Source organism: Octopus bimaculoides, chromosome 2 (genome assembly GCF_046866305.1).
Source record: "Octopus bimaculoides isolate indiv1 chromosome 2, ASM4686630v1, whole genome shotgun sequence".
Taxonomy (NCBI): Eukaryota; Metazoa; Mollusca; class Cephalopoda; order Octopoda; family Octopodidae; genus Octopus; species Octopus bimaculoides.
Window position 1 is genome coordinate 188,367,338 of NC_142929.1, and position 27,541 is coordinate 188,394,878.

The window sequence follows — 27,541 nt, forward strand, 5'->3', positions numbered from 1 at the left end:
TAAACTATATTAATTATGCAAGAAATCAAATAAAAAAAATTTTCAAGTTGAAAACAACAAAAGAAAACATCTAGTAAGAAAAATAATAAAGATACAATGAAAAAAAACATCTTTTAATACTGTTCTCTCTTTCTTGCAATATAAATATGTATATATACATACACACACATATATCTACATACATATATACATACACACGTGCACATACACACACACACACACATTCATCTTTAACGTCCGCTTTCCATGCTAGCATGGGTTGGACGATTTGACTGAGGACTGGTGAAACCGGATGGCAACACCAGGCTCCAATCTAATTTGGCAGAGTTTCTACAGCTGGATGCCCTTCCTAACGCCATATAAACACATACACATATCTATACATGTACATGTGTACATTCACACACATATATCTACATACATATATACATACACACGTGCACACACAGACTATATATATATATAAACACATACACATATCTATACATATACCTTCATCTATATGTACATGTGTACATTCACACACACATACCTACATACATATATACATATACACGTGCACACACACACAGACTATATATATAAACACATACATCTATATGCACATTTGTACATTCACACACACATATCTACATACACACGTGTACACACAGACTATATATATATATATATATATATATATATATAAAAACACATACACATATCTATACATGTACATACATCTATATGTGTACATTCACACACATATATCTACATATATGCCTAAACACGTGCACACCCATTCACCCACACTATATATATATATATATATATATATATATATATATATATATATATATATATATATACATACACACACACATTATATATATATATATATAAATAAACAAAATTTGCAAAACATTTCTCATGTGCAATATTTGAAAGTAAATTTCAAGGATACAAGGAAGTTACACCAGGAAGGAGGGGGAGGGGGAGGAGGAGGATACAGACAGACAAAACAAAAAACATAACCAAACAAACAAATAAACAAGCATATCTGATGACAATCGGAAAATACAATGAAAATAATTCCTGCTTTCTTTCCTCCCCCCCCCCCCCCACTTGGGTTCTTTTTTGTTGTTTGTTGATGGATTTGTGTCTGTGTGTCACTGATAGTCTGGAGTTAGCAGAAACCAGGGGGGGAGGGGCATGAGCAGGACAACTTCCAACTCTCAGAATAATACAAATTCTAACAGAACAATGTCAACAACACCCCCCTCTCTCTGCCTCTCTCTCTCTCATCTCTCCATGACACTGATGACCTTTGACATTGTCAAATGTATTGCTTCCACCGTCACCACCATCACCATGCTGAAACTGGTACAGTTTAAAATTACTGTAGTCTGTGGCAACAATGAAACAGTTTAAAACTTCCTAAACTTTTTCAACTGAAGAGGCACTGTGAAGTGGCACCAATGAACCCGGTTCTGAAAATAGAAAAGAGAAAAAATAACAACAAACATACATTATATAAATGACATGAAAAAACACAATGGCATTTGAGGGAAAGAGAGAGAAAGGGTGAGAGGTGGAGTAGAAGAACAATGATGTAGATAAAGTGTATTATGGGAGTATATGAAAATTAGTGCTCACATGAATTGCTGAAAATAGTTGCCAAGTCTCCCTCAAATCAATATCTATCTATTATATATGGAGGGGGGAGGCCGGTTTATGGAATTATCCTGGGTTTCCTGTCCATAAAGGGTTTAACTTTATGGCGTATTGTCAGACTCCCAAAACTGTTGGCCCATTTTGCAGAGGTCGTCCACCAATAGGTTTTGGGGTCTGATGATATGCCATAAAATGAAACCCTTTATGGATGGGAAACCCAGGATAATCCCATAAATCGGCCTTCCCCAGTAAAAAATATAAACTGCTCCACATCTTAGAGCGTGCTTCTTCTCTGGATTTATGTTTTCTACGAACAACATATATATATACATATATATGTATATATATGTGTGCATATATACATACATGTATGTACATACTTACATATATATGTATATATACATGCATATATGGGTACAGGACGTGAAAAATATGTGAATAAAATGAGAAACAAGAACATAAAAAACAAAAACATGGAAAACGAACTTTTTCCGAACAACAAAAGAAAGAAATAGAGAAATGAGACAGGCAACATAAAAACCATTCTCTTCATCAGTTGTCCCCTGTTTTACGTACTCCGCGTTTCGAATGTAGGGACAAGACGTGACTTTGTTAAAACAGTTGTTCCCGGGAAGCAAATTAAAAAAAAACTTAGAATTTGTGGAGGGTTAAAGTGGTGACAAAAACAGGACAGTAAGAACAAAATAGTAAAAACAAACGGTGAGGGCTGTTAAGCCATAACGAGGTGAAGTGGTGGACGCTGGAGAAACGAGCTTTGAGAAGAGACAGGCAAAATATATATATTTTGTTTTTGTATTTGGTTTGCAAGATTCTTTATGTGAATTCGTGTATTGAAGCATATTTTATTGTGTCTGGGAAGTCATTCTCTTTTAGTGCCTTATTACTTAACACACCAGTTCGATTTCCACTCATTGACTTATTTATTTTTTCTAGAATTTTCGCTGCATCTTGCAACCTTTTCAATAGTCGTTGACTCTGTCCATTATCAGAGCTGCATTCTTTTTGTTTGTTTGTTTGTGAGCATGTGTATACACATACATATGTATGTATAGCAACAATACCAAGCAGTGATTAGGAATAAATGAACTTGTGACATATTTCAACTCCTAAAAGCAAATTTTCTGCAGTCACCATGCTGAAAGAATTCTACGGTGTTTTTACATCTTTTACCAGAAGAAAGTATCTTTTCTCCAGTGACTGCACTGAATTTGCCTTAAGAAGTTAAAATATGTCAAACATATCTTAACTAACCTACAGTTCACACACACACACACACACACACACACACATATATATAGGAGTAGCTGTGAGGTGAGAAGCTTGCTTCCCAACCACATTGTTCCGGGTTCAGTCCCACTGCATGGCACCTTGGGCAAATGTCTTCTACTATAGCCTCGGGCTGAACAAAGCCTTCTCACTGGATATGGCAGATGGAAACTGAAAGAAGCCCATCGTATATATATGTTTGTATATATATATATATATATATATATATATATATATTTATGTATTTGTGTGGGTGTGTTTGCATTTGTCTACCCACCATTGCTTGACAACTGATGTTGGTGTGTTTACGTCCCCGTAACTTAGTGGTTAAATGATATATATATATATATATATATCATTTAACGTCCGTTTTCCATGCTGGCATGGGTTGGACAGTTTACTGGGATCTGGGAAGCCAGGAGGCTGCACCAAGCTCTGATCTGGCAATGTTTCTACAGCTGGATGCCCTTCCTAATGCCAACCACTCCGATAGTCTAGTAGGTGTTTTGTTTACATGCCAACAACACAGGGGTCAGAGGGAGGCTGGCATCAACCACAATCGGATGATGCTTTGAAAGAAAACGGACATAAGGAAAGCTTCTAACAATGCAGAAATTTTTACAGAAACCTTTATATTTTGGGCACAAAGGCCAATCTTTAGAAAGAAGCTGTCCGAGAAACGTGTAGTTACATCGATTTTGCTATCTTATTTTAAACTGTGCTTGGAATTTGGGCTAGCAGCAGCAACAACTCTACAATGCTCCTATATGTATGTGTGTGTATACAGATTGATACATAAATGTATGTATGTATATATCTATTCATATATCCTACATTGAATGTACAGTATTTGAAAGTCACTTTCTGTTCCCTCCTGCCAGCTGATATGCTGACACTGAGGGTGACCAACTGAAAGACTTGGACACTAAGGACTTCTTTCACACATGCACACACAAGGATGTAAGGGTACACATGTCTGTGGAGTGCTCAGCCACTTGCAAGCCAATCTGGCAAGCAGGCTGTGCTGTTGATTGAATCAACTGGAACCACGTGGTTGTGAAATAAACTTCTTGACCACATAGTTATGCTTGTGTCTAACATATTTATAATAATTATTTTCCTTCTTCACAAATTGCAAATTTTTCATGGATAATAATAATAATAAAACAGACAAAATGTACTTACGTCGATTAACCGCAACTGTAATTAACTGCCTTGAGTTTGGTTCCGTACCATCAGGATTAACTATTTGAGCTGTTAATCCAGGTGGCAGCAGCTGTACATTGTCCGTTTGTACAATGGCCGTGCCATCTGCTTGGATTATATGAGCTTCATGAATCGTCATTGGTGACGATCCAGTTTCAACCAACTGAGTACCATCAACTAAATGTGTTGCCTCAATAATTTGGTGCGTGCCATCAGCAGTTTGTATATATTGGGAGCTGTCTGCTGGCACAACTTGTAAAGTTGTTACAGATTCTGACGACAGAGCTGTAGCAGGAATCTCTGAATGAAGTTCTTCACATTGCTGATCATGGGAAATGTTCGTCTCATCGTCAATGGCAGAAGTGACAGTTAATGCTTCATTATTCATCACATCAGATGGAATTGATGGTAACTGGAAGATGAAAAATAGCAGCAAAATAGAAATTTGATAGAATTACCAAAAATAAAAAATGAAGGAATTTTCATAATTGCTCGTTACCGTTGATATTTCTTTTCAAAAACAATCAACAAACTGGCAGAATCATTAACACATTGGACAAAATACTTAGCTGCATTTCTTCATGCTCTTTACAATCTGAGATCAAATCTTACTGAGGTCAACTTTGTGTTTTATCTTATCATAGTCATCATCACCATCATCATCCGCTTTTCCATGTTGGCATGGGTTGGACGGTTTGACTGAGGACTGGCAAGCTAGCGGGCTGCACCAGGCTCCAATCTGATCTGGCAAGGTTTCTACAACTGGATGCCCATCCTAACCCCAACCACTCCAAGAGTGCAGTGGGTGCTTTTTAGGTGCCACCAGCATGGGAGTCAATCAGGGAGCACTGGCATCTACGATGGTTTGGATGGTGCTTTTTACATGCCACCAGCACGGGAGCCAGTCAGAGGGCACAGGTATCAGCCACATTTGGATGGTGCTTTTTATGTACCACTGGCATGGAAGCCAATCAGGGGCAACTGGTATCAGCTACGTCTGGATGGTGCTTTTTATGTACCACCAGCACGGGAGCCAGTTAGGGGGCACTGACATCAAATACATTTGGACGGTGCTTTTTACATGCCACCAGCAGAAGAGCCGGTCAAAAATGAAGTATCAGTCAAGCACTGGAATTAATATAATTGACCAACATCTTTCCCTTTAAAACTGATGGTCTTCTGCCAAAATTTGAAACAATATTATTTTTATTATTATTGTTAAAGATAGGGCAGCAAGCTGTCAGAAACATTAGCACGCCAGGCAAAATGCTTAGCGGTATTTCGTCTGCCGTTATGTTCTGAGTTCAAATTCCACCGAGGTCGACTTTGCCTTTCATCCTTTCGGGGTCAATAAATTAAGTACAAGTTACACACTGGGGTTGTCCCTTTGTCTGTCCTTGTTTGTCCCCTCTATGTATAGCCCCTTGTGGGCAATAAAGAAATAATTATTATTGTTAAAGTTGATTTCTTCCTCCAGGGTCGACAAAAAAAATGTCGGTTAAGTATTAGTTTAATCTGATAGAAAAGACATCCAGTTGTAGAAACCAAGACAAAAATGAAACGTATGAGAAATATGTGATCCTCTGGCCACTGTAAAAACAACAATGGATTTAAATAAGAAGGCCCGAAATTTTGGGGGAGGTGGCCAGTTGATTAAATTGACCCCAGTACGCAACTGGTACTTAATTTATCGACTCCGAAAGGATGAAAGGCAAAGTCAACCTCGGCGGAATTTGAACTCAGAACATAAAGACAGATGAAATACCACTAAGCATTCCGCCTGGCATGTTAACGTTTCTGCCAGCCCTAAGCCTCTAATGACTGCCAAATCGATGCTTTCATTACATTTATTTACCTGGATAAAACTTCCAGCAGAAATAAGACTTGGATGTATTTTCGAAAGTAGTTGAGCAGTTTCAGGTGTTAAACTGGTAGAGACTTGTGTTGTGCCATCACTTAAATGGGTCTCGATTCGAGAGATTACGTGTTGACCATCTGAAAGTAAAAGTTAGAATTATACAGTCCGAGTCATTTAACATATTTAATGCAATTAATCAAGAAATATTAATTAATTCTAATTACACCTTGACTAACGAGAAAACTTGAATAGCATAAGGATTAACAGAAGTCAACAAAAATAAAGGGAGATAATCAAAAGATTAATAATTAAATATAGAGTGTTCAAAAAGTCTCTCCGCAGTAAGTATTTTATTGCAAAAATTTACGAGATGGTATAAGACTACAAAAGAATATATTAGACTTTACAAGACTTTAAAAAACATTATAAGAGGTGTTGAAAGTGTCGTCCTTCATTTTCAATACATAAGTTGATTCTTCCACACATGTTTTGAAATATATTTTGGAAAGTCTGACTCTTGGAGAGTCAGAATGAAGAGAGACTTTTCGAACAACCTGTATAAATATAGTGTGAAGTCATCATCAGTGATATATATATTGTGTGTGTATGTGTGTGTGTGATCCAACCACTTGACAATTGGTGTTGGGGTTTCTATGCCCCTGTAATTTGTAGTTCAGCAAAAAAGACAAATAGAATAAGTAACAAAATTTTAATAACAAAACACACACACACATACACAGGGACCAACTTGTTTGACTAAACTCTTCAAGTTGGTGCCCCAGCATGGTCACAGTCCAAAGACTGAAACAAATAGAAGACAGAAAATTACCTTCTCCTGGGTTCTGTGTAAACGTGACTGTCACAGTTTCTGGGACAGCATTAGGGTTATCACTGTTGTTGGTGCCATTAGAACCCGTGTTCCAGACACTTGTTGTGCCCAGCTGGGTCATATCACAGCTTTTGTCACCATCCTGAGAAGTTTGCATATCATTACTAGTAATTATCTCCAAGTTAAGATGTTGCTGAAAGTAAAGAAAGACAAACACAAAATTAGCCCAATTAACATTTTAATTACCTAGCATTAAAGTAAATAGAGTTATTTTGCTTCAGTCATTACACTGCAGCACTACCTTGAAGAATTTTTAGTCAAACGAATCAGCCCCGGTACTTAACACACACACACACACACATATTTATATATAAGATGTAAAAAGCACCATCTGAACGTGGCCAATATCAGTGCCCCCTGACTGGCTACCATGCTGGTGGTACATAAAAAGCACTATCCAAATGTGATCACTACCAGGGCCACCTGACTGGCCCTTGTGCCGGTGGCACGTAAAAGTACCCACTACACTTTGAGAGTGGTTGGCGTTAGGAAGGGCATCCAGCTGTAGAAGCATTGCCAGATCAGATTGGAGCCTGGTGCAGCCTCTGGCTTTCCAGACCTCAGTCAAACCGTCCAACCCATGCCAGCATGGAAAACAGACGTTAAACGATGATGATGATGATGATGATGGGTTTCTTTCAGTTTTCATCTACCAAATCCACTTACAAGGCTTTGATCAGCCCAAGGCTATAGTAGAAGACTGCAAACAAAAAGAGACTCAGAACTATGTCTGGGGGTCGTCTGCTGTTCGACAGACCAAGGCATTATTACCTTGTTTGGAAACAGGAGAAGGTCATCCAACCATAGAAAATTTTTCTCGATGAAACATGGAAGAATGGATATTGAAATATTGATGATGATGATGATGATGAATGACAAGGCAAAAAAAGACAAAGAAAAAAGCTTACAGCAGGAGAAGTATAAGGAAGTTTCCCAGTTCCGATGTCTTTGAGAGCTTGATGAATGTGATTCTTCAGATCGTTAACAGTAGGAAAGAGTGTGAGATCATGGCGTTCGGGACTATTATCAGGATTCCCTGGGTACAATTCTTTGGTTACAAAATTCCTGAAAGTTTCAGATTACAATAAAGTAAAACTCATCATATTTTCTCAGACAGTCATATATATATAAATATATATACATCAGTGCTGGCTCTCGCTGCTACAGAAAACCTGTAAAGATATGCTTCAAAAAGTGACTGAATTGCACTGCTAACACAGATAGGACACATTATTGACTTGTAAGTCTTTAATATACTTGGTAGAATATTACGGTTGCATAACAAAATACGGTGCCCCAATCCACCCACAATTAATAAGTACATACCGGTTGCCAGGAATGGGTTTAATATGTAAAATCAATAAATCCAAATGTGTTACACAGCTAAATATTAGTGATTATTTAAGCAACACGTTTGTCGGTGGTTAATGGGTTGGATGTGATACTGAAGAAGGAGCAAGAACTCCTGAAATATCCATGTACACCAATTACCCATTTTTCTATTTTTGATCACATTGTTTACATAGACGTATTCGTATACGAAATGTCATAGCTTTCAGTTCTGACTCTAGTTTCTACAGACAATCTGTAGAGATAACTTTAAAAAGTGATAGATATATGTGCTTATTTTTTTTGACTGATGCCAGTGCCACCTAACTGGCACCTGTGCCAGTGGCACATAAAAAGCACCCACTACACTCAAGGAGCGGTTGGCATTAGGAAGGGCATCCAGCAGTAGAAATTCTGCCAGATCAGATTGGAGCCTGGTGCAGTCAAGCCGTCCAACCCATGCCAGTATGTAAAGCAAACATTAAACGACAACGATGATGATGATATTGTAATTTGTGAACAATAGCGAATTTGGTTACAGGTTTCTAAATAATAAAACCATCCATCCATCACTATTTCAGGGAGAGTGCTGAGGTAGAGTCCTATAGCATTTCTTCCATAAGTTCCTGTCAGAAGCAACTGTCATTACACTTTCCAGATTGATTCCCAAGTATCTCTAACTGAAATTACTCTTTTACTTGTTTTAGTCATTTGGGTGCGGCCATGCTGGAGCACTGCCCTTTAATCAAGCAAATCGACCCCAGGACTTATTCTTTGTAATCCTGGTACTTATTCCATCGGTCTCTTTTGCCAAACCGCTAGGTTATGGGGACGTAAACATACCAGCATAGGTTGTGAAACGATGTTGGGTTGCATTTCCACTACAACTTAAAACGGTTAAGACTCAAACAGAAATTGTCCGGTAATTGCCATTTGAATGGAAATTTTATTTTCACTATAAAACACATACTGCTATGTTTGTACCACCCCCTTGAGACCCAACTACACTCTAGCTGCAAAATACAGAAACCTCATAAGATATATAAACGTCCTAAATTCAGTGGTGGTGTTACTGAAAATGTGATGCGCTAATTTAATGTCTTAAACTTATCTTTATTAATGTGTCTCAAATTCTACATAAATATATACAAGATTTACACAGATATAAGAGTTAGAACTTGTGATCCACCCGCAGACCCTTTTCTTTGGAAATTTTTGCCAACTGCACTAGAACGTTTCCCTACCTCTGGTTATAAAAAGCACTTTGTTGGTGCTTGTATGGCAGGTGCAAGAGTAATGAAAACAGCCGAAATGTTTGGTGTATCAAGAAGTACTGTCTCGAAAGTAATGATAGCCTTTGAGAAAGAGAAAACCTCCTCATCAAAACAAAACTCCGGAAGAAAACCAGAACTTTCAGATATGGAACATCGGACTCTTACGCAAATACTTAGAAAGGATCACAAAAGTACAGCTCCAAAGCACCGATGTCACATAAAAAGCACTGGTGTTGGTGCCATGTAAAAAGCACCCAGTAAACACTGTAAAGTAGTTGGTATTAGAAATGGCATCCAGTCATAGAGACCAGGCCAAAATAGACAATGGAGCCTGGGGCAGTTCCTGCCTAACCAGCACCTATCAAACCATCCAACCCATGCCAGCATGGAGAATGGATATTAAGCAATGGTCATGAGGATGGCTGAATGTGCGAGTGTTAGATTTGCAAAACTGTTATTTTAGACTCACCGTAACTGTTTGCGAATGACATAAATACGAGATTCTCCAGCAGCCACCATTTCTCGAATTTTATCCTGAACTCTTGGATGTAACCGGGAGGACAATACATTGTTTTTGGCTTCAACATCTAGTTCAACAGCTGTATCGTATTTGGGTGATGCTGGTTCCACATTCTCTGCGTGAAACTCGTGCGCATTTTCAGTGGGCAGTTGTACATAATACCTGAATAGAATGAGAGAAAAAAAGACTAAATAAATGCAATATTTTGTTTGTTTTTCTTTTTAAAGAAAAGACACACCAGAAAAACAGGGGTTGGACAGAGGCGGCGAGCTGGCAGAAAAAGGCAGCCAAAAGAAGCATTTGACCCAGACTGCATTCTTCCAACTGTTAAACATGGAGGAGGATCTGTTCAAATTCCGCCGAGGTCGACTCTGCCTTTCATCCTTTCGGGGTTGATAAATTAAGTACAAGTTACGCACTGGGGTCGATGTAACCGACTTAATCCCTTTGTCTGTCCTTGTTTGTCCCCTCTGTGTTTAGCACCCTGTGGGCAATAAAGAAATAAGAAAAACAGCAACTTAAGACAAAAAATAAAAAATTACAAAATCAGGATGGGACGCACCTTTCTTGACCAATGTTGTCAAGGCAAGAAGATTTTAATTCTTGAAATCGTTTGTCCATTGAAATTTTTAACGATCTTTTATCTTGCATTAAATCAACTGTAAATTCAGGGAATTTTTTAACTTTTTTGATGTAAATCCTGTAAAATATAAAGAAAAAGGAACTTTAATGTCATGTTTTCTCATAAATACATCCAAGTTCCCTGGCTTGAGGTCCTGCAAGAACTGGAAAAGAGGCAAACAAACAGCCATATTCAACCCTTATGTTACCATATTTCTGTTGAAATATACTGGTTTTATTTTGATTAATTTTGAAAATAATGGAAAATTTCGTGAAATATTTTAGTTGTTATTAACATAAAACTAACATTTTCTTATGGAAAGTTTTAATTTAGATCACTTTAACCCTTTGGTTACCCTATTTCTCTCAAAATTCACTGCTGTCCTTTCAATTAATTTTGAAAATAATGAAGAATTTAGAAAACTAATTTTATCATTATTATTCTGGCATTTCAAACAAAAGTAAACATGAAATTTTGACACCAGTTTTAATTTAGATCAGATTAATGCTATGTGAGTCTTAAAATTTCTTCTTGTCTTCTCATGTGTTTGCTGATAAGAAACAAAGGCTTCACTGTTTATACAGTCTCCTTTTATTGCAGTTCACCATAAAAGCATATCCAGGCTTCTTGATGCCTAAACATATTGTGCTTTCATGAGGGTCCACAGTGACACTCTGTCTCTTCCCAACTAATCTCTCTTTCTAGTACCACCCCAGTCACTCACACCTTCTCTTCTTCAATGTGAATAGCCATGGAGCCCCCAACAGCAAGAAAGCTGTTCTGTTCTGGCCCCTTCTCTCATACTCTCACTTGACATCCCTTAGTATAAAATCATCTCCCTCCACTATAGCCCCACTTAGTTGAAGGAGATCTTTGTCTTGCATTTGTATTGGTGCCATAAACTGGCATCGGGAAGGGTTTCTAGCTCATAGAAACCATGGTAAAGTAGGCATTGGAACACAGCACAGTCCTCAGACCCATTGCATCCTGTCAGACCATCCAACCGATACCAGCGTGAAAAATGGTTATTAAATGATGATGATGATGATGAACATAAAGAGCAGAAAGAAATACCAAAAAGCATTTTGTCCAATGTTCTAATGATTCTGGCAATGCACCATCCTTACTTCATCATCCTCATCATTTAACATCCGTTTTCCATGCTGACATGGGTTGGATGGTTTAACTCGAGCTGGCAAGCCAGAGACCTTCCACCAGGTTCCAATTGTCTGCTTTGGCATGGTTTCTATGGCTGGAAGCCCTTCCTAATGCCAACCACGTCATAGAGTGTACTGGGTGCATTTTACATGGCACCAGCACTGACAGGGTCATTAAGTACCTTGCAAGAGAAAAACCCCTCAACTGGGAAGGAGCAGGCAATAGTATTGAGGTGGATGTGGCTTTGTGCCAGTTGAGAGATTTAAGGTATCAAGGGGACAGTTACAGAGGTCTTGCTGTAAAGTAGAGAAAAAAGTGAGTTGGAGAGTAATGTAAAGAGAGTGATAGTGAGAGAAATTATGGGGTAGATGTGATGGGACATGCCCTTAAGGGACATTAGGGGTAGTAAGAATAAGTGAAGTGATATAAAGGCTTGAGCTGGGTGAGTGAGCAGGATGAGGTGCTAAAACAATAAATACCATTTACATTAAATACCATTTATAATAAATGCCATTTACAAATTAAAAGAAAGAAGCAGAATAAATGGATAAACATTACCGAGCAGGACAGGTTTGTGTGTATTCAGGTTTTTTATTATTCTGTTCAGCTTGTTTCTTCTTCAAGTTTCCTTTTCTCCGAGGACCAAACTGACATTCCATAACAATTGCCCGGCTTCCTGGCAGCAAAAATGGTAAAATTTCATTTATCTACATCACCTTTTACTCATACCGTTTCCATTACTTTAAACCTTTAGCATTCTTTTTTTCGGAAATTAAATGAATTACATTTATGCATATAAAAGTTATAAGACACTTTTTATTTTCAATATGAAAGATTTTTTTCTTCTTTTTCTTACCTGAATTCACAAAAGGGATCCCATCAAATGGGACATATTGAGACTTCCACATAAGGCGAGTTGAAGGTTTTGCAGGACTTGGAGACTGTCGAGTCCCCCAGTAACTGTGAGTTTGTTGTTTGTGGTAAGTTAGCAACAGGTCGACTTCTATCTCACTCTCAACATAACCTCGAAATGAGTTGCCAATCATCTGTTAATAAAAATAATTAGGATTATTATTTAAGCCATAAGAATTTAGAATTCTCTATCAGTTTTAGAAATTTCAAGGGACATGAAACAGTGATTATGATGACAAATGACTAACAATTTTATTTTGAGAGCAATTAAAAGTAGAAGGGTGAGTCAAAACGTAGGACAGGTATAATTACCAACATAGGAACATGTATCATACATCAAAATGAAGCTGGTCCTCTGTGGATCACATCCCTACTTCTCAACATAGTCACCGTCTCTCTCAATAGCAATGTTCCACCTTCGAGTGAGAGCATGTATCCCTGCTCCTTAAAATTCTGTTGACTCTGGAGTCTCCAATAACCATTTCAGGCCTTTTTGCCCCCATTGTTCTCTTTCTAAATTTATATTTACTTCAAACACTGTAAAGTAGTCCGTTACAAGTAGAGAAAGTGGAGGGTTGAATTAGCTTTAGTTCTGTCACACCAAGAATTATTCAACCGCTCTAGTGTTGGTGCCACATAAAAAGCACCCAGTTTACTCTGTAAAGTATATTCTGCAAGGAAGAGCATCCAATTGTAGAAACCGTGCCAGGTGACATGAGGAGGTTCTAAAGTATTTGGGTGCAGTTGCTCTTAATGGGAGGTAACTGGGTCTGTAATAACCTGTCCAACTCATGGAAAGTGAGCATGATGATAACAATAATGAACTGGAGATATTTTATTTATCAAAATCATCATCATCATCATCGTTTAACGTCCGCCTTCCATGCTAGCATGGGTTAGACGATTTGACTGAGGACTGGCGAACCAGATGGCTGCACCAGGCTCCAATCTGATTTGGCAGAGTTTCTACAGCTGGATGCCCTTCCTAATGCCAACCACTCCGAGAGTGTAGTGGGTGCCTTTACGTGCCACCGGCATGAAGGCCAGTCAGGTGGTACTGGCAATGGCCACGCTCAAAATGGTGTATTTTACATGCCACCTGCACAGGAGCCAGTCCAGCGGCACTGGCAACGATCTCGCTTGAATGTTTTCTTCATGTGCCAGTAAGATGTTGGTAACGATCACGCTCAAATGGTGCTATTTACGTGCTACTGGCACGGAAGCCAGACAGCTGCTCTGGCAATGATCACACTCGGACGGTGCTCTTAGTGCTCCACTGGTACAGGTGCCAACACGATTTCGAATTCACTTGCCCCAACAGGTCTTCACAAGCCGAGTTTAGTATTGTGTTTATTATTCGGTATAAACATGGGAGCGGGCATAAAATGAAAGACCACTTGAGACGATCATGATCAAAGCTGTCTCTCATTTTATGTAGTGTCTTTCCCAATTGGTTGGAGACCCTGGCTGTTATTTGGAAGGCATGGGGGCCGATGTGTGATGTTGGAGTAGAGTGCTTAGAAACTTAATGAGGGGAATAAATGGAGAAGGGAGGAGACGTCCTCATCAACCCCCTACAGCAGTTGTTCAGGATCTGGCTATCTTGCATTGGTCTTGTCAGTCACATCCGCTTCCATGAGATTGTTTCTCATGGAAGCGGAGGTGAAGGATGACAGATATCTTGGATTTATGCTGTCATCACCTTTAGCAGGCTGTCATAATCAACTAAAACATGGGAGTTGGGAAGAAACTAATATATCATCATCATTGTCGTCATCGTTTAACATCCGCCTTCCATGCTGGCATGGGTTGGATGGTTTCACAAGAGCCGGCCAGGCAGAAGCCTGTACCAGACTTCTGTGACAGTTTTGGCATCATTTTTACAGTCGGATGCCCTTCCTAACGCCAACCACTCAGCAGGACAGACTTAGTGCTTTTTATGTGGTTAATTGGCAAACTAGAATTTGAAACAATTATCTCTACATGGGATGTGGTTAAGCTTGCATTACAACCATGTGGTTTTGGGTTCAGTCCCAGTTTGCAGTGCCTTGGTCAAGGTCTTCAACTATAGTCCCAGGCAAACCAATGCTAGGTGAATGAATCTTGTAGATGGAAACTATGAAGAAGCCCATCATATGTACATGTGTGTGTATACGAGTCTTTGTGTTGATCCCTTCCCTAGTTTCGGTTTATTTACTTTCCTGAAACTTAGCAGTTCAGCAAAAGAGACCAATAGAATAAGCACCAGGCTTTAAAAAAAAAACAATAACTAAATGCAGGAGTTAATCTGTTTCACTAAACCCTTACAGGCAGTGCTCCAGCATGGCTGTAGGGCAATGAATGAAAAATGGAAAAAAATAAAAGATAGGTATAGGTGTGGCTGTGTGGTAAGAAGCTTGCTCCCCAGCCACATGGTTCCAGGTTCAGTTCCACTGCATGGCACCTTGGGCAAGTGTCTTCTACTATTGCCTCGGGGTAACCAAAGCTTTGTGAGTGGATTTGGTAGACTGTTGTAAAGGGGTCTTTTGCCACTTTGTGTATCTGTCTTTTGATGACGGTTGTCGCTCTGACAGATATTGTTATATTCCAAAGTTGTCGATAGAATGGTTCTATCTGGCACTGTACGACCCCCAGTTGTACAGTGTTATCATCCTCAAAAAAATTGGTTCGTTATAACGTCCACTCAGTATCACAATATAATTTCTGTATCAGCACAGACACGATTATCAACACAGTCGACATGTTCTCTTGACCTTCCCCTGTTGACCGGCTACTGGTCTATTTATAATGGCTGGCTACTACCACTTTTTGCCGGGAGGGGTGTACAGTTTCACTATACAACATAGACAGAAACTGTAAGAACCCCATTGTGTATGTATGTATGTGTGTGTGTGTGTCTGTACCTGTAAATGTCTTTGTACCCCTATTTGTCCCTCACCACTACTTGACAACTGGTGTTGGCATATTTAAGTCCTTGTAACTTAGCGGTTCAACAAAAGAGACCAATAGAATAAGTATCAGGCTTAAAAAAAAAAAAATTCTTCAAGGCAGTGCCCCAGCATGGCCACATTCCAATGACTGAAACAAGTAAAAGACAAAAGATAGTAATGTAGAATCCAATTTGCTGTTACCTGGCAATTATGAAGTCGTGCTGCCCATGAGGGACAATTGAGCGGCAGAGAATGAATGGACTGAGGTGATGGTTGCGGAAGAGGGGAAACTAACATCATCCCAGAATCGGTTTCACTGATTGTTGCTGAAACTTCATTGGAATCGGAATTCTCAATATTTTCAAGTTGATCGACATCTGTAAATAATTAAAAACAATTGGAGGTCATCATCATCATCTAACGTCTGTTTTCCCTGCTGGCATGGGTTGGACGGTTTGACAGGAGCTTGCAAGGCCAAGAGCAGCAGCAGCAGCAGGCTCAATTGTCTGTTCTGACATGCTTTCTACAGCTGGACACCAACCACTTTATGGAATATACTGGGTGCTTTTTACATGGTACCAGTACCAGTTCTTTTTACATGGTACCAGTACCAGTGCTTTTTATGTGGCATCAGTGCCAGTGTTTCATGTGGCACCATCACCAGTGCCTTTTACATGGCACCAGCACTGACAGGGTCACCATAATTAAAAAAACATTAGAGTTAGAATTATCAATATTTTTAAGTTGATCTCACATCTCATCATTCCATCATCACTGTCTCCTTTCCAGTTACACCCACCTACCCTCATATAATGCAGGGTAGGTCATATATCTCCACTACAACAAGGCTGTCCTTCCGTCATATTTTAGCCTCTCAAAACTTAACATAACGCAACCCCTCACTCTACCATGACCCTGCTGGGTCACTGGGTCAAGGGGTTTGTTTCTTTGCAATTTCACAAGTTTTGAGGTCAAGAAAAAAGAAAAGCATTCAATGATGGAAACCATATCAAAACAAAGGAGTTTGATGCAGTCCTCCAGCTCATTGGATTCTGCTGAACCATTCCATCCTTGCCAGTATAAAAGACAGATTGTTAAATGATGATGACATTATGCAATTAGTGTTTCTTCAAAGCATTTGAACCCTTTTTTTAACCTGAGGCTACCGTGGGTTCTATGTTACAAACTTCTTGCAAGAAAGTAATCTAAATTTAAAAAGGTAAGATTGATACATCGTTAAAGAAAAACAGAAAGATTAGAATTTAAAAATGCATTTTTTTTTTTCAATGTAAGATTTGGAAAAATACCCTGAAGGCAACCATATCAAAAAATGCAACAGGACTTTCTTTCCAATATTTTGTTAAGATTATTTCTACAATTACAGAGATGTACTTGCATAGCAAGTGACCCAATCTCAGATCGTGTGCTGGAACGAAAACAATTGCAGCATGGAAGGTGTTTATAAGCCATTTAAGAAACACACAAAAACCGTTAGATTCACTTCAATATTTAAATTTAATTTGCCAAAATATTTTCGTCGCTGTGAGACCGCAACCTGTTCACTGACAAAATTTTGTGCTGCATCTCAGATGAATCTAACAGTTTTTGTGTGTTTCTTAAATGGCTTATGCAGCAATTGATTTTTACAATTATTCTATAGAAATTACAGCCAGCTCTGATTTTTGCTACGTTTCGCATCAAGACATCAGATGTAAACAAAGAATGAGATCTAAGACAAAAATGGGTAATGAGTGTATATGCCATATTTCAGGGGATTTTGTCTTCGATCTCATTTTACATCTCGATATGAAACTTAGCAAAAATCTGAGCTGGATATAATTTCTATAGAATATCTATAGAAATAATATTAACAAAATAATGTAAATGGCACTGCTAACACAGTAGAACAGGGTGCTGACTTATGAAAACATTTAATATACTTCATAGCAAAATCTAATGTGTCTTGAATGACACAACAATGCAGAGGGGACTATAATAACTGTTATAATTTAATTATCCATAGTCTGATATCATATTATAGCAGTGACTTGCTCCTGTGCCAGTGGCACATTAAAAGCACAATCCGAATGTGGTCGATGCCAGCCACCCTCACTCTGTGTGGCTCCTGTGCCGGTAGCACGTAAAAAAGCACCCACCACACTCCCGGAGTGGTTGGCGTTTGGAAGGGCATCCAGCTGTAGAAACATTGCCAGATTCAGACTGGAGTCTCCTGGTTTGCCAGACCCCAGCCAAACCATCCAACCCATGCCAGCATGGAAAACAGATGTTTGATGATGATGATGATGATGTTGATGACTCAATCAATTCCTAACGATACCTGAAGAAGGAATTTTTATATTCCGAAATATTATTATATCAGATTATGAATAATTAAATTATAACAGTTATTATAGTCCACTCTGCATTGTTGTGCCATTTAAGATACATTATATTTTACAAATAATACACAATGCTTCAAGCAAACTTCAATACTCTCATATTGTGTTTGCAAAACAGAATGTCACATACCTACAAATGATTAATATTTCTTTCCAATCTATTATATATTGATTATATCAGAAAGAAATCACTCAGCAAATAGACATACCTGGAAGTTCTGCTTTTACTTCAAAGTTATTGGTATTTACAGCAATAATTGTAGCAATTTCAGGGTTCACTGAGCTGGGCACAACCTGCCAGACCTTCTCACCACCATCAGATTGGGTCGAGTTTAGGAGTTCCTGAGCAGGGGAGGTAACTGTAATGATTTGTAGCTGACCATTTGTCACAGGAGTAGCAAGTAAACTCTGTAAAGTTGGTGCACCATTTTGATTACCTGTAAAGAAATATTTAACATATATAAGAACATGATAGGTTTTATTTTCACAGCCTCGTAAATACGCCAAACAGAATATAAAACTGCATAATATCAGACTTAAGTCAAAAACACTGTTTAAAAGTGGAAAAGTGTAAATTTTACATAGTTCATACTCTGTATTCAACATCCGTTTCATTAAGATAAACACTACCAAATGTATAATTTCATAATTGTTATACATGGTTAGTCCACATCACTCCATAAGAATCATAGGGCTGGTTTCCTGGTCCTTCTAGCATATATATTCTTCCCTGAATGAAGCACCAGTCCTTCGTAGGGTTATTAATTTTTATCAGCTGAGTAGGTGGAGGCAGATGGCCTAGTGGTTAAAGCAGCGGACTCATGGTCGAGGGATTACAGGTTTAAATCTCAGACCAGGCAATGTGTATGTTTATGAGCAAAACGCCTAGGAGTTTAGGTAATGGTGAACCTCTGCTGACTCTTCTGCCACAACTTTCTCTCACTCTTTCCTCCTGCATCTAGCAGCTCACCTGCGACGGACCGGCGTCCCGTCCAGGTGAGGAACTTATACGCCAATGAAACCAGGAAACCAGCCCTTATGAGCCAGGCATGGCTCAAGAAGGAACAAACAACAACACCAGCTGAGTGGACTGGAACAACATAAAATTCCCAGTCCAGGAATTGAAACCACAATTTTACAATCTTGAGTCCAGCACCCTAACCACTAAGCCTTCACAATAATTAGTTACATCATCATCATCATTTAACGTCCGCTTTCCATGCTAGCATGGGTTGGACGATTTAACTGAGGACTGGTGAAACAGGTGGCTACACCAGACTCCAGTCTGATTTGGCAGTGTTTCTACAGCTGGATGCCCTTCCTAATGCCAACCACTCCGAGAGTGTAGTGGGTGTTTTTTACGTGCCAGTCCAGCGGTACTGGCAACAGCCATGCTCAAATGGTGTATTTTACATGCCACCTGTACAGGAGTCAGGCCACTGTTTTGTTCACATGCCATCGGCACAAGTGCCAGTAAGGCAAAGCTGGAAACGATCGCACTCAAATGGTGCTAATTAAATTAAATTAAAACAAATACATGGAAGTCAGTCCCATTAGAAGGTGGTGGTAACTATTGGAATGTAGAATCATAGTAAGGTGTTGGATAAAATGAAATCTGAATGAGTATGAAAAATAACCCTTTACCTCCACTGTGAGCAATTGTTGTTTCTGCATCTTGGCAGACAGCTTGTCCATTCTTTGGTAAGAGTGCCGCTATTGTCTCGGGTGAAGTGTGGATTATTTCTATGGGAGTACCAGAAGTGATCAGTTCTCCTCCTTGGCTAATGTCTTGAACAGTGGCTGTTGTCAAGAGAGACTCAGGAACAGATGACAAGATCTGCACCCCATCTGACATGATTAGTCACCTGTAAAAGAAAATAAACAAGAAGATAACTTCAAACATTGGATATTATCAACCTAGGACAGAAGCAAGCATATGATGGGAGAAACCGGCTGAATAGAGAGATAGTGAATTAGAATAGGAAGAAATGATACAGTTTGCATCATCATCATTTAACATCCATTTTCCATAGAGGTATGGATTGGCTGCCTCCACAGGAACTGGAAGGTCAGGAGGCTGTACCAATCCCTGCTATCTGTTTTGGCAATGTTTCTACAGCTGGATGCCCTTCCTAATGCCAACCACTTTACAGAGTGTGCTGGGTTGCTTTTTTTATGTGACTCCAGCAGCAATGAGGCCACCAAGTGACTTGCAAGACAAGATCTCTTCAACTGAGGGACAGAAAAAAAAAAAGGAGTCTTGCATTAGAGGGGAAATGTGGCTGCCTCAGCTGAGGAGAGAGTGAAGAGAGAGGGGAGAGTGAGAAAGAGAAGATGGTGGTAGCAGTGTGTGGGCTGGGGACTGGAAAGGCTGAGTGGGAGAATTCATGAGACTGTAAAAGGGATGTGGTGGGTGGAGATGGTATTAGGAGGATATGTGGTAGGGGAAATGCAGCAGCTGGTGAGCATGGGGGAGGGGAGATGGGTTGTGGATGGGGTTAGGGTTAGGGGACAGATTGTGTGCAGGAGGAGGAGGAGGCATGGACATAAAGGACACACCTGTATGGTCTTAATTTTTACCTAACTGGGTGGGTTTTCTTATGCTCAACTCTATATGTGTTGGCACTCCATCAGTTGCGACGTCGAGGGTTCCAGTTGATCCGATCAACGGAACAGCCTGCTCGTGAAATTAACGTGCAAGTGGCTGAGCACTCCACAGACACGTGTACCCTTAACGTAGTTCTCGGGGATATTCAGCGTGACACAGTGTGACAAGGCTGACCCTTTGAGCCTGTAATTCAAAGGCTCAACTCTAGCTGTAATAGAAAAGACACAGTAATGCCAGGGTGTAGTGCGAAAGACAATAATAACAGAAAGGTTGGTGAGCTGGCAGAAACGTGAGCACGCCAGGCGAGATGCTTAGCGGTATTTCATCTGCCATTACATTTTGAGTTCAAATTCCGCCGAGGTCAATAAATTAAGTACCAGTTACACACTGGGGGTCGATGTAACCGACTTCATCCCTTTGTCTGTCCTTGTTTGTCCCCTCTGTGTGTAGCCCCTTTGTGGGCAGTAAAGAAATAAGAAACGTTAGCACGCCGGTCGAAATGCTTAGCAGTATTTCGTCTATCTTTACGTTCTGAGTTCAAATTCTGCCGACATCAACTTTGTCTTTCATCCTTTTGGGGGTCGATAAATTAAGTACCAGTTGCATACTGTTGATCCAATCAACTGGACCCCTCCCCACAAAATTTTGGGCTTTGTGCCTAGAATAGAAAAGAATAATAGCAGAAAGTAGACACTAATAGCAACAACAAATTTGCTCATGAAAAAGAGATTGTAAGTTGTAGAACTGGTAAAAGGTGAGAGCATGATGGATGTGAATAACGAGTGACCTGGGGAAGAAGTGATGGCTTGCATTCGAGGAGGCAAATATAATCCCTTGATATTCAGGCATCCGGAGGGTGGGGTGAGAGTGATGGCTGGTGGTAGGGAGTGTTTAGTATACAGTGGTTGGCATTAGGAAGGGCATCCAGCTGTAGAAACCTTGCCAGATCAGATTGGAGCCTGGTGCAGCCTCCCAGCTTACCAGTCCTCAGTCAAACTGCCCAACCCATGCCAGCATGGAAAGCAGACGTTAAACAATGAAGATATAAAATTTTGAAAGTGTTAATTTAAGTCACTTTAACACTTCTTGTGCATACAGGTATGTTCTCTACATCCCTCTCTCACACAAGTGATCCTAGTCTCACAAGCTCACACGTGCTGGTGCCACATAAAAACATCCATGTTGGTTCCCCATAAAAGTGCTCATACTAATGTTACATAAAAGCGCTTATGTCGATGTCACAGTAAATGGCACCCAGTCCACACTCTGTAAAGTGGTTGGCATTAGGAAGGGCATCCAGCCATAGAAACCATGCCAAAACAGAGAAATGGAGCCTGTGGCAGCTCTAGTCAAACTGCCCAACCCATGCTAGAATGGAAAACAAACATTAAATGACGATGATGATGATTTCACTTCTGTTTTTAATTACTTAATTTCTTCCTTTGAGGAAAGAACTAGTTTCTAACAAAGATACAAAGCTCTATTGTTGAATTTCAATTAATTTTTAAAATAACAAAAAATTTAGTGAAAAACCTAGTCATTTTATGTTGCTGTTTGGAACATAAATACTCTTACCTCTTTTACTTGTTTCAGTCATCTGACTGCGGCCATGCTGGAGCACCGCCTTTAGTCAAGCAAATCGACCCCAGGACTTATTCTATCGGTCTCTTTTGCCGAACCGCTAAGTTACGGGGACGTAAGCACACCAGCATCGGTTGTCAAGCGATGGTGGGGGGACAAACACAGACACACAAACACACATATATATGACAGGCTTCTTTCAGTTTCCGTCTACCAAATCCACTCACAAGGTTTTGGTCGGCCCGAGGCTATAGTAGAAGACACTTGCCCAAGGTGCCATGCAGTGGGACTGAACCCGGAACCACGTGGTTCATAAGCAAGCTACTTACCACATAGCCCACTTTAAAACAGGAAGTTTGTATCATAGAATCAGGGCTGGTTGGTATTAAAAGGGGGTTTTGCCATTTTTGTAGATGGCCCCTCACCAGCTTTATGTCTTATCAATTGTTATGGTCCTTTGTCCTCTTCTTCATGAGATACCATCAGATTACTCTCTCAACTCTAATGCTTATTTATTCTTTTATTTGTTTCGGTCATTTGACTGTGGCCATGCTAAAGCACTGCCTTTAATCAAGCAAATCGACCCCACGACTTATTCTTTGTAGGCCTAGTACTTATTCTATCGATCTCTTTTGCCGAACCACCAAGTTATAGGGGACGTAAACACACCAGCATCGGTTGTCAAGCGATGTTGGGGGGGGGGACAAATGCAGACACACAAACATATACATATATATATGACAGGCTTCTTTCAATTTCCATCTACCAAATCCACTCACAAGGCTTTGGTCAGCCTGAGGCTATAGTAGAAGACACTGCCCAAGGTGTCATGCAGTGGGACTGAACCCAGAACCATGTGGTTGGTAAACTAGCTACTTACCACACAACTACTCCTGCACCTAAATATGTATATATTTTCTGTTTTTAACTAATTAAATTCTTCTGAGAAAGGAGCTGTTCTCTAACAAAAATACAAAGCTCCATTGCTGGAATGTCCATAACAAAAATGTCACAGTTTAAACTGGAGAAAAGTCTAAAGTCTTGATATGTGTGTGTATATATATATATACATACATGCATATATATATATAATATATATAGTACTATTACACCAGTAACTTAATATATATACCTAGTAGGTGTATGAGTATGTATATGTCATTATATCTACAGGTATATGTATGTATATATTACCAATGGTTATATATCTACAGAATGAGTATATATATATATATATATATATATATATATATATATATATATATATATATATATATATATATATATATATATATATACATGCATGCACACACACAGAGACACACGCGAAGTATGTGACTACACAAACACCCATACGTATTATTTACTGACAGAAAAAAAAGCATTGAGTCATACATTCAGTCTGCCGGTCAATAACACCTGTATTGGGGACAACCTCGCCACACCCATCCCCGCACATTATATGCATATATATGTATATATATAAATCCTTTATGCTGAAATCAATAACTGGAATTATTGATGATATTGAAAGAACATGAGGAGTATTTCAGAAGACAACCCAATACAACAATCGTTTATAATTACGTAGTGAAAACGGGGAGGGGAAGGGGCTCAATTTTAGTATAAAAACAAATGAAGGGGAACCCTAGGTGAGCCTTAATTGAGCAGAACGACGGTCAAATGTATTCTAATCATTTCGTCATTGCTTTTGCTGGTTTTGTTTTACAGGCACAATGTATCGAGGACTACATTAATCCGATGTTGTTTTACTTTTTTTAATACGTTAAGATGTGATTTGAGGGGCACTTGGTTGCTATTTCTAATAGGTCTAACGACTGATTATGTATACAGATTTGACTGCACCAGTATTAACACTAAGTTGGCCCTAGGATTAAGTGTTCTAGCCGTGACAATCCCGTCTTATATTCAAAAACAGTGTACGTGTGTGTGTAAATATATTATTCAAAGTCCTGTCTTCTTATGAAACAATAATGTGATTTGCGAGCGATTAGGCTGCTATTTCTACCAATTAGTGCGGCTAAGTAGAGGCTTTCTCAGTAGTTTCGTCTCTTTAAAAATATTATTTGCTGTATTTTACATGAATACACCTCAAAGTTTATATATGAGCTTATATGAAGGGCATTGAGCGACACCGTTCCTAGTAAGAATCGAACTGCTGGGTACCTGATACCTATTTTAATAATGAAAATTAATACAAAACCAGACTGAAAATGGAAGTAAATGTTAACACAAGTCAGAAGTATAGTGTCTAGAGAAAATACTGCATTACGGTGGAATTACATTGATGAAGAATTTATAGAATATAGAATGGTCTGGTATTTATAGCAAGGAACTGAGATATCAAAGTAACACAGACGGAATTTCATTTATATATTCATTATATTTATATATAATGAATCGCAAATTAGTGTATAATAATATCTGTTGTGTCTATGTTTAAGAGCCTGGACTAGGATCAAAAGCACTCCAGCCATGACCAACCAGTCTTAATTTCAGACGTGTGTGGTAATGTAGTGGTGCCAGATGCGTTATGTATCCTTCCATTTTTAGTGTAAAGATGTTTTGGTTGTAATATCGGTGGAGGATTTAGTTGTTATTTCTAGTCGCAGGTACGAGAGACGAGAGAGAGAGAGAGAGAGATCGGTTCCCTGGTTAAGTCGGGGTTTCATCGATGAGGTAAAAATGGTAAATTAAAGAATGAATATCGAAAGCATCAAGGAATTATTAATTGTGAACATGTCCGTATATACATAGGTGTTAGTTGAGGTGGGGGGGTTACATGGAGAGGTTCTGTTAGGTCTGAAGAATTCAAAAATATTTAAAACAGAAAAGCATGAGGGGACCAAATATTTTGGCTTTGCAGAGTCTGGTGTCTGGGAACAAGAGAAAGTGAGAGAGCAGCAGGAATTATGGTAAAGACGATGAGTTATGCGGTATAACGGTAGTGAAACAGTGAATGGCATATTGAGATATATGGCAATTATAATATCCTCAGTAATGATCACAGATGAGTCCCGTAATTTAAGACTTCGTCCCACAAGGAGCAACAGTGATTCGAACTCACAACCTGAATCTAACAAATAAAAACCAAGCTTTAAAGCGAAAACGAGTCACAAACCTCGAAATCGTCGCAAAACCTCGACTTCAAGATGGCGATGAAACTGAGGCCAAAATGTGTGTGTGTACGTAGCTGGCTGGGTCTGTGTGCGTAGCTGTGTCTGTATGTGTGTGGAGTTCAGCTGTCTGTGTGTTTGGGTTTGCGTTTATGTGTATGCGCATGTGCATAAGTCCGTGCGTATGTGTTTAGGTTTCCATATCGTATGTGTGTGTGCGCACGTAGATATATATATATATGCATAAACATGCGTGTGTATGTACATAAAGTGTAACTATACGCATGAGTGCGTGTGTGTATGTGCCTCTATGAATGTGTGTTAGTCATGACGCGTTAATCGAACTTGGCAGATGGCGCTACTTGTTTTTCTTCCACAAAAAAATCCTCTTTTTCTTTAATTATTTTCGTTAAACATTAAAAGTTACAAAAAATTAAACATTTTTTAATTGTTTCTTTTATGAAAGTATTGTTGGCAAGATCATATTTGATAACCTCTAATGTAAAATTTTACTGAAAATAAAGGAAAAAATAGAGAATTTGTAATTAGCGATTTTTTTTCCATTTCATTTGAAAATAACAAAATTGAAGACTATATTAACGCAAGTTATATCTATGAACAAGTAATTATTAATGTGTGTATCGTTAGCTGTTTTATAAATAAAGGAAGATGCTTTTTTTTTTATTTAAAAGTATAAAAAAAAGTCGGGTGTGTATGTCAAGTTAAGTTCGAACTTTTTCAAGACATCAACAATATGAGAAGTTCCTGCTAGAACTCTGCCACGGCATTCAAATTATATTGGGTCTGTTGAGACCTTACCGCTCAAATATTGTAACAATCACTTGAATAAACATAGAGCTTCGACGATAGTGTTAATACCTTAAATTACCTTTTTATGTTTGTATAAGCGGTAAAATAGTCATAGCGCAACACATGGATATCAATCCTCTGAGACTAGGGATTTCATCAGTGAAGCATAGCATTCTCTGCGTTTATTTACATGCATTCGCACATTGTACTTTTTCACCGAGCATGTAGGTATTATTCATCATCATTTAACGTCTACTTTTCCATGCTTGCGTGGGTCAGGCGGAATTTGTTAAGGCAGATTTTTTTATAGCCATATGCTCTTCCTGTCGCCAACCCTCGACTGTTTCCAGCCAAAGTAATATTTCCCAGTGGTCAAACATGTTTTTCATAGAAGACTGAAAACGAATATTAATGCTCAGATGAAAGTGATATTCGATCACGACAAGCACACACACGCACATACATGGTCGTTTAAGAATCGATAAATCAGAAAAACGATGTATTTGTATGTTTGTCAATCGAGTGAGTCTATTAATCGAAGTATACAGTGTTATATATCCGTTTCAGCCGATCTTACTTGCACAGTTAAGTAATACCACATGCTCTTCTTGAAGTGTACCTAGTGTGAAATCAGTTTGATAAGATTAACAGTAATGGATCTACAATACTGTATACTTTGAATTGTACACACACACACACACATAAATGTAGCATACACTCTAGTGAAATTCCTCTCCTTTTATTATATACTAGCAGAAATACCCGGCGTTGCCCGGGTTAAAGAGAATAATGAAATCTAAAAACGCCGTCTAGACTACGCATCATCTTTATATATAGAGATGTATATACACACACGCACCCAAACACACGTATATATATGTATATCAATATAAATATATGAAAGTCAATGAAGTTTCGTAAAAGAAGGTGATCATGTACATACTGTCTTGCTGTTGTGATTATAACACCTCATTGTAAACTATGTTCCTTGTTTTCCCTTGTAGAGCATATACAAATAGGTTTTTTGTTGCTGCCCACTCTTGAGCAGCCAACATACAGTTGTCCATGTGAGAAGCAGGGCTCTTCCAAGAGAAGACCAGCTACAGACAGTGTTTGACCCTGATATTTGTTTATGGACATGGCAAAAGTTACACGAAGGGGGAATTGTAGTCTTCTGAATGTAAAAGGAATGTCTGCTCCTGATGGAGTAAGAGGAATTCTTGGAATAAAGACGTCATCCCCTTTTGCACATCCAGAAAGAATGGTAGCCTCGATAACGTGTGACATCATTTTCTAAATAATGCTCATCTGTTATGTTCGGGTTAAAATTTCATCAACATCAAAAATATGAATTTTCATGGGAGTTAT

The 27,541-nt window shown here is 38.9% G+C and overlaps 1 protein-coding gene across 3 annotated transcripts; it reads right to left on the minus strand.

Annotated features, from left to right (window-relative positions):
- Positions 1-1,090: 1,090 nt before the first annotated feature.
- On the minus strand, positions 1,091-27,137 carry LOC106873290 (calcium-responsive transcription factor). 3 transcript variants are annotated; one of them, XM_014920597.3, is made up of 13 exons: positions 25,369-25,661; positions 19,682-19,902; positions 18,247-18,474; positions 15,840-16,015; positions 12,653-12,842; positions 12,355-12,472; positions 10,579-10,716; positions 9,966-10,178; positions 7,802-7,958; positions 6,834-7,026; positions 6,002-6,141; positions 4,126-4,558; positions 1,091-1,469 (listed from the first exon to the last, which is right to left on the minus strand). In XM_014920597.3, the coding sequence occupies exons 2-13, from the start codon at positions 19,890-19,892 to the stop codon at positions 1,417-1,419; spliced, it is 2,250 nt and encodes a 749-aa protein (XP_014776083.1). In that variant the 5' UTR covers positions 19,893-19,902; positions 25,369-25,661; the 3' UTR covers positions 1,091-1,416. The 3 variants fall into 3 exon arrangements, with proteins under 3 accessions (XP_014776083.1, XP_014776085.1, XP_014776084.1); XM_014920599.3 differs by lacking the exon at positions 25,369-25,661 and adding an exon at positions 27,117-27,137 and having other exon boundaries at positions 1,273-1,469; XM_014920598.3 differs by lacking the exon at positions 25,369-25,661 and adding an exon at positions 22,221-22,359 and having other exon boundaries at positions 1,273-1,469.
- Between the last annotated feature and the right edge of the window lie 404 nt (positions 27,138-27,541).

Bases quoted from the DNA above. Each gene is read 5' to 3' on its own strand.
- LOC106873290 (XM_014920597.3), bottom strand. From the start codon at position 19,892: ATGTCAGATGGGGTGCAGATCTTGTCATCTGTTCCTGAGTCTCTCTTG. The intron at 18,475-19,681 runs GTAAAGGGTTAT...ATTTCTTTACAG, and splicing joins AACAATTGCTCACAGTGGAG to GTAATCAAAATGGTGCACCA. The intron at 10,717-12,354 runs GTAATGTTTATC...TATATTTTACAG, and splicing joins ACACAAACCTGTCCTGCTCG to GATTTACATCAAAAAAGTTA.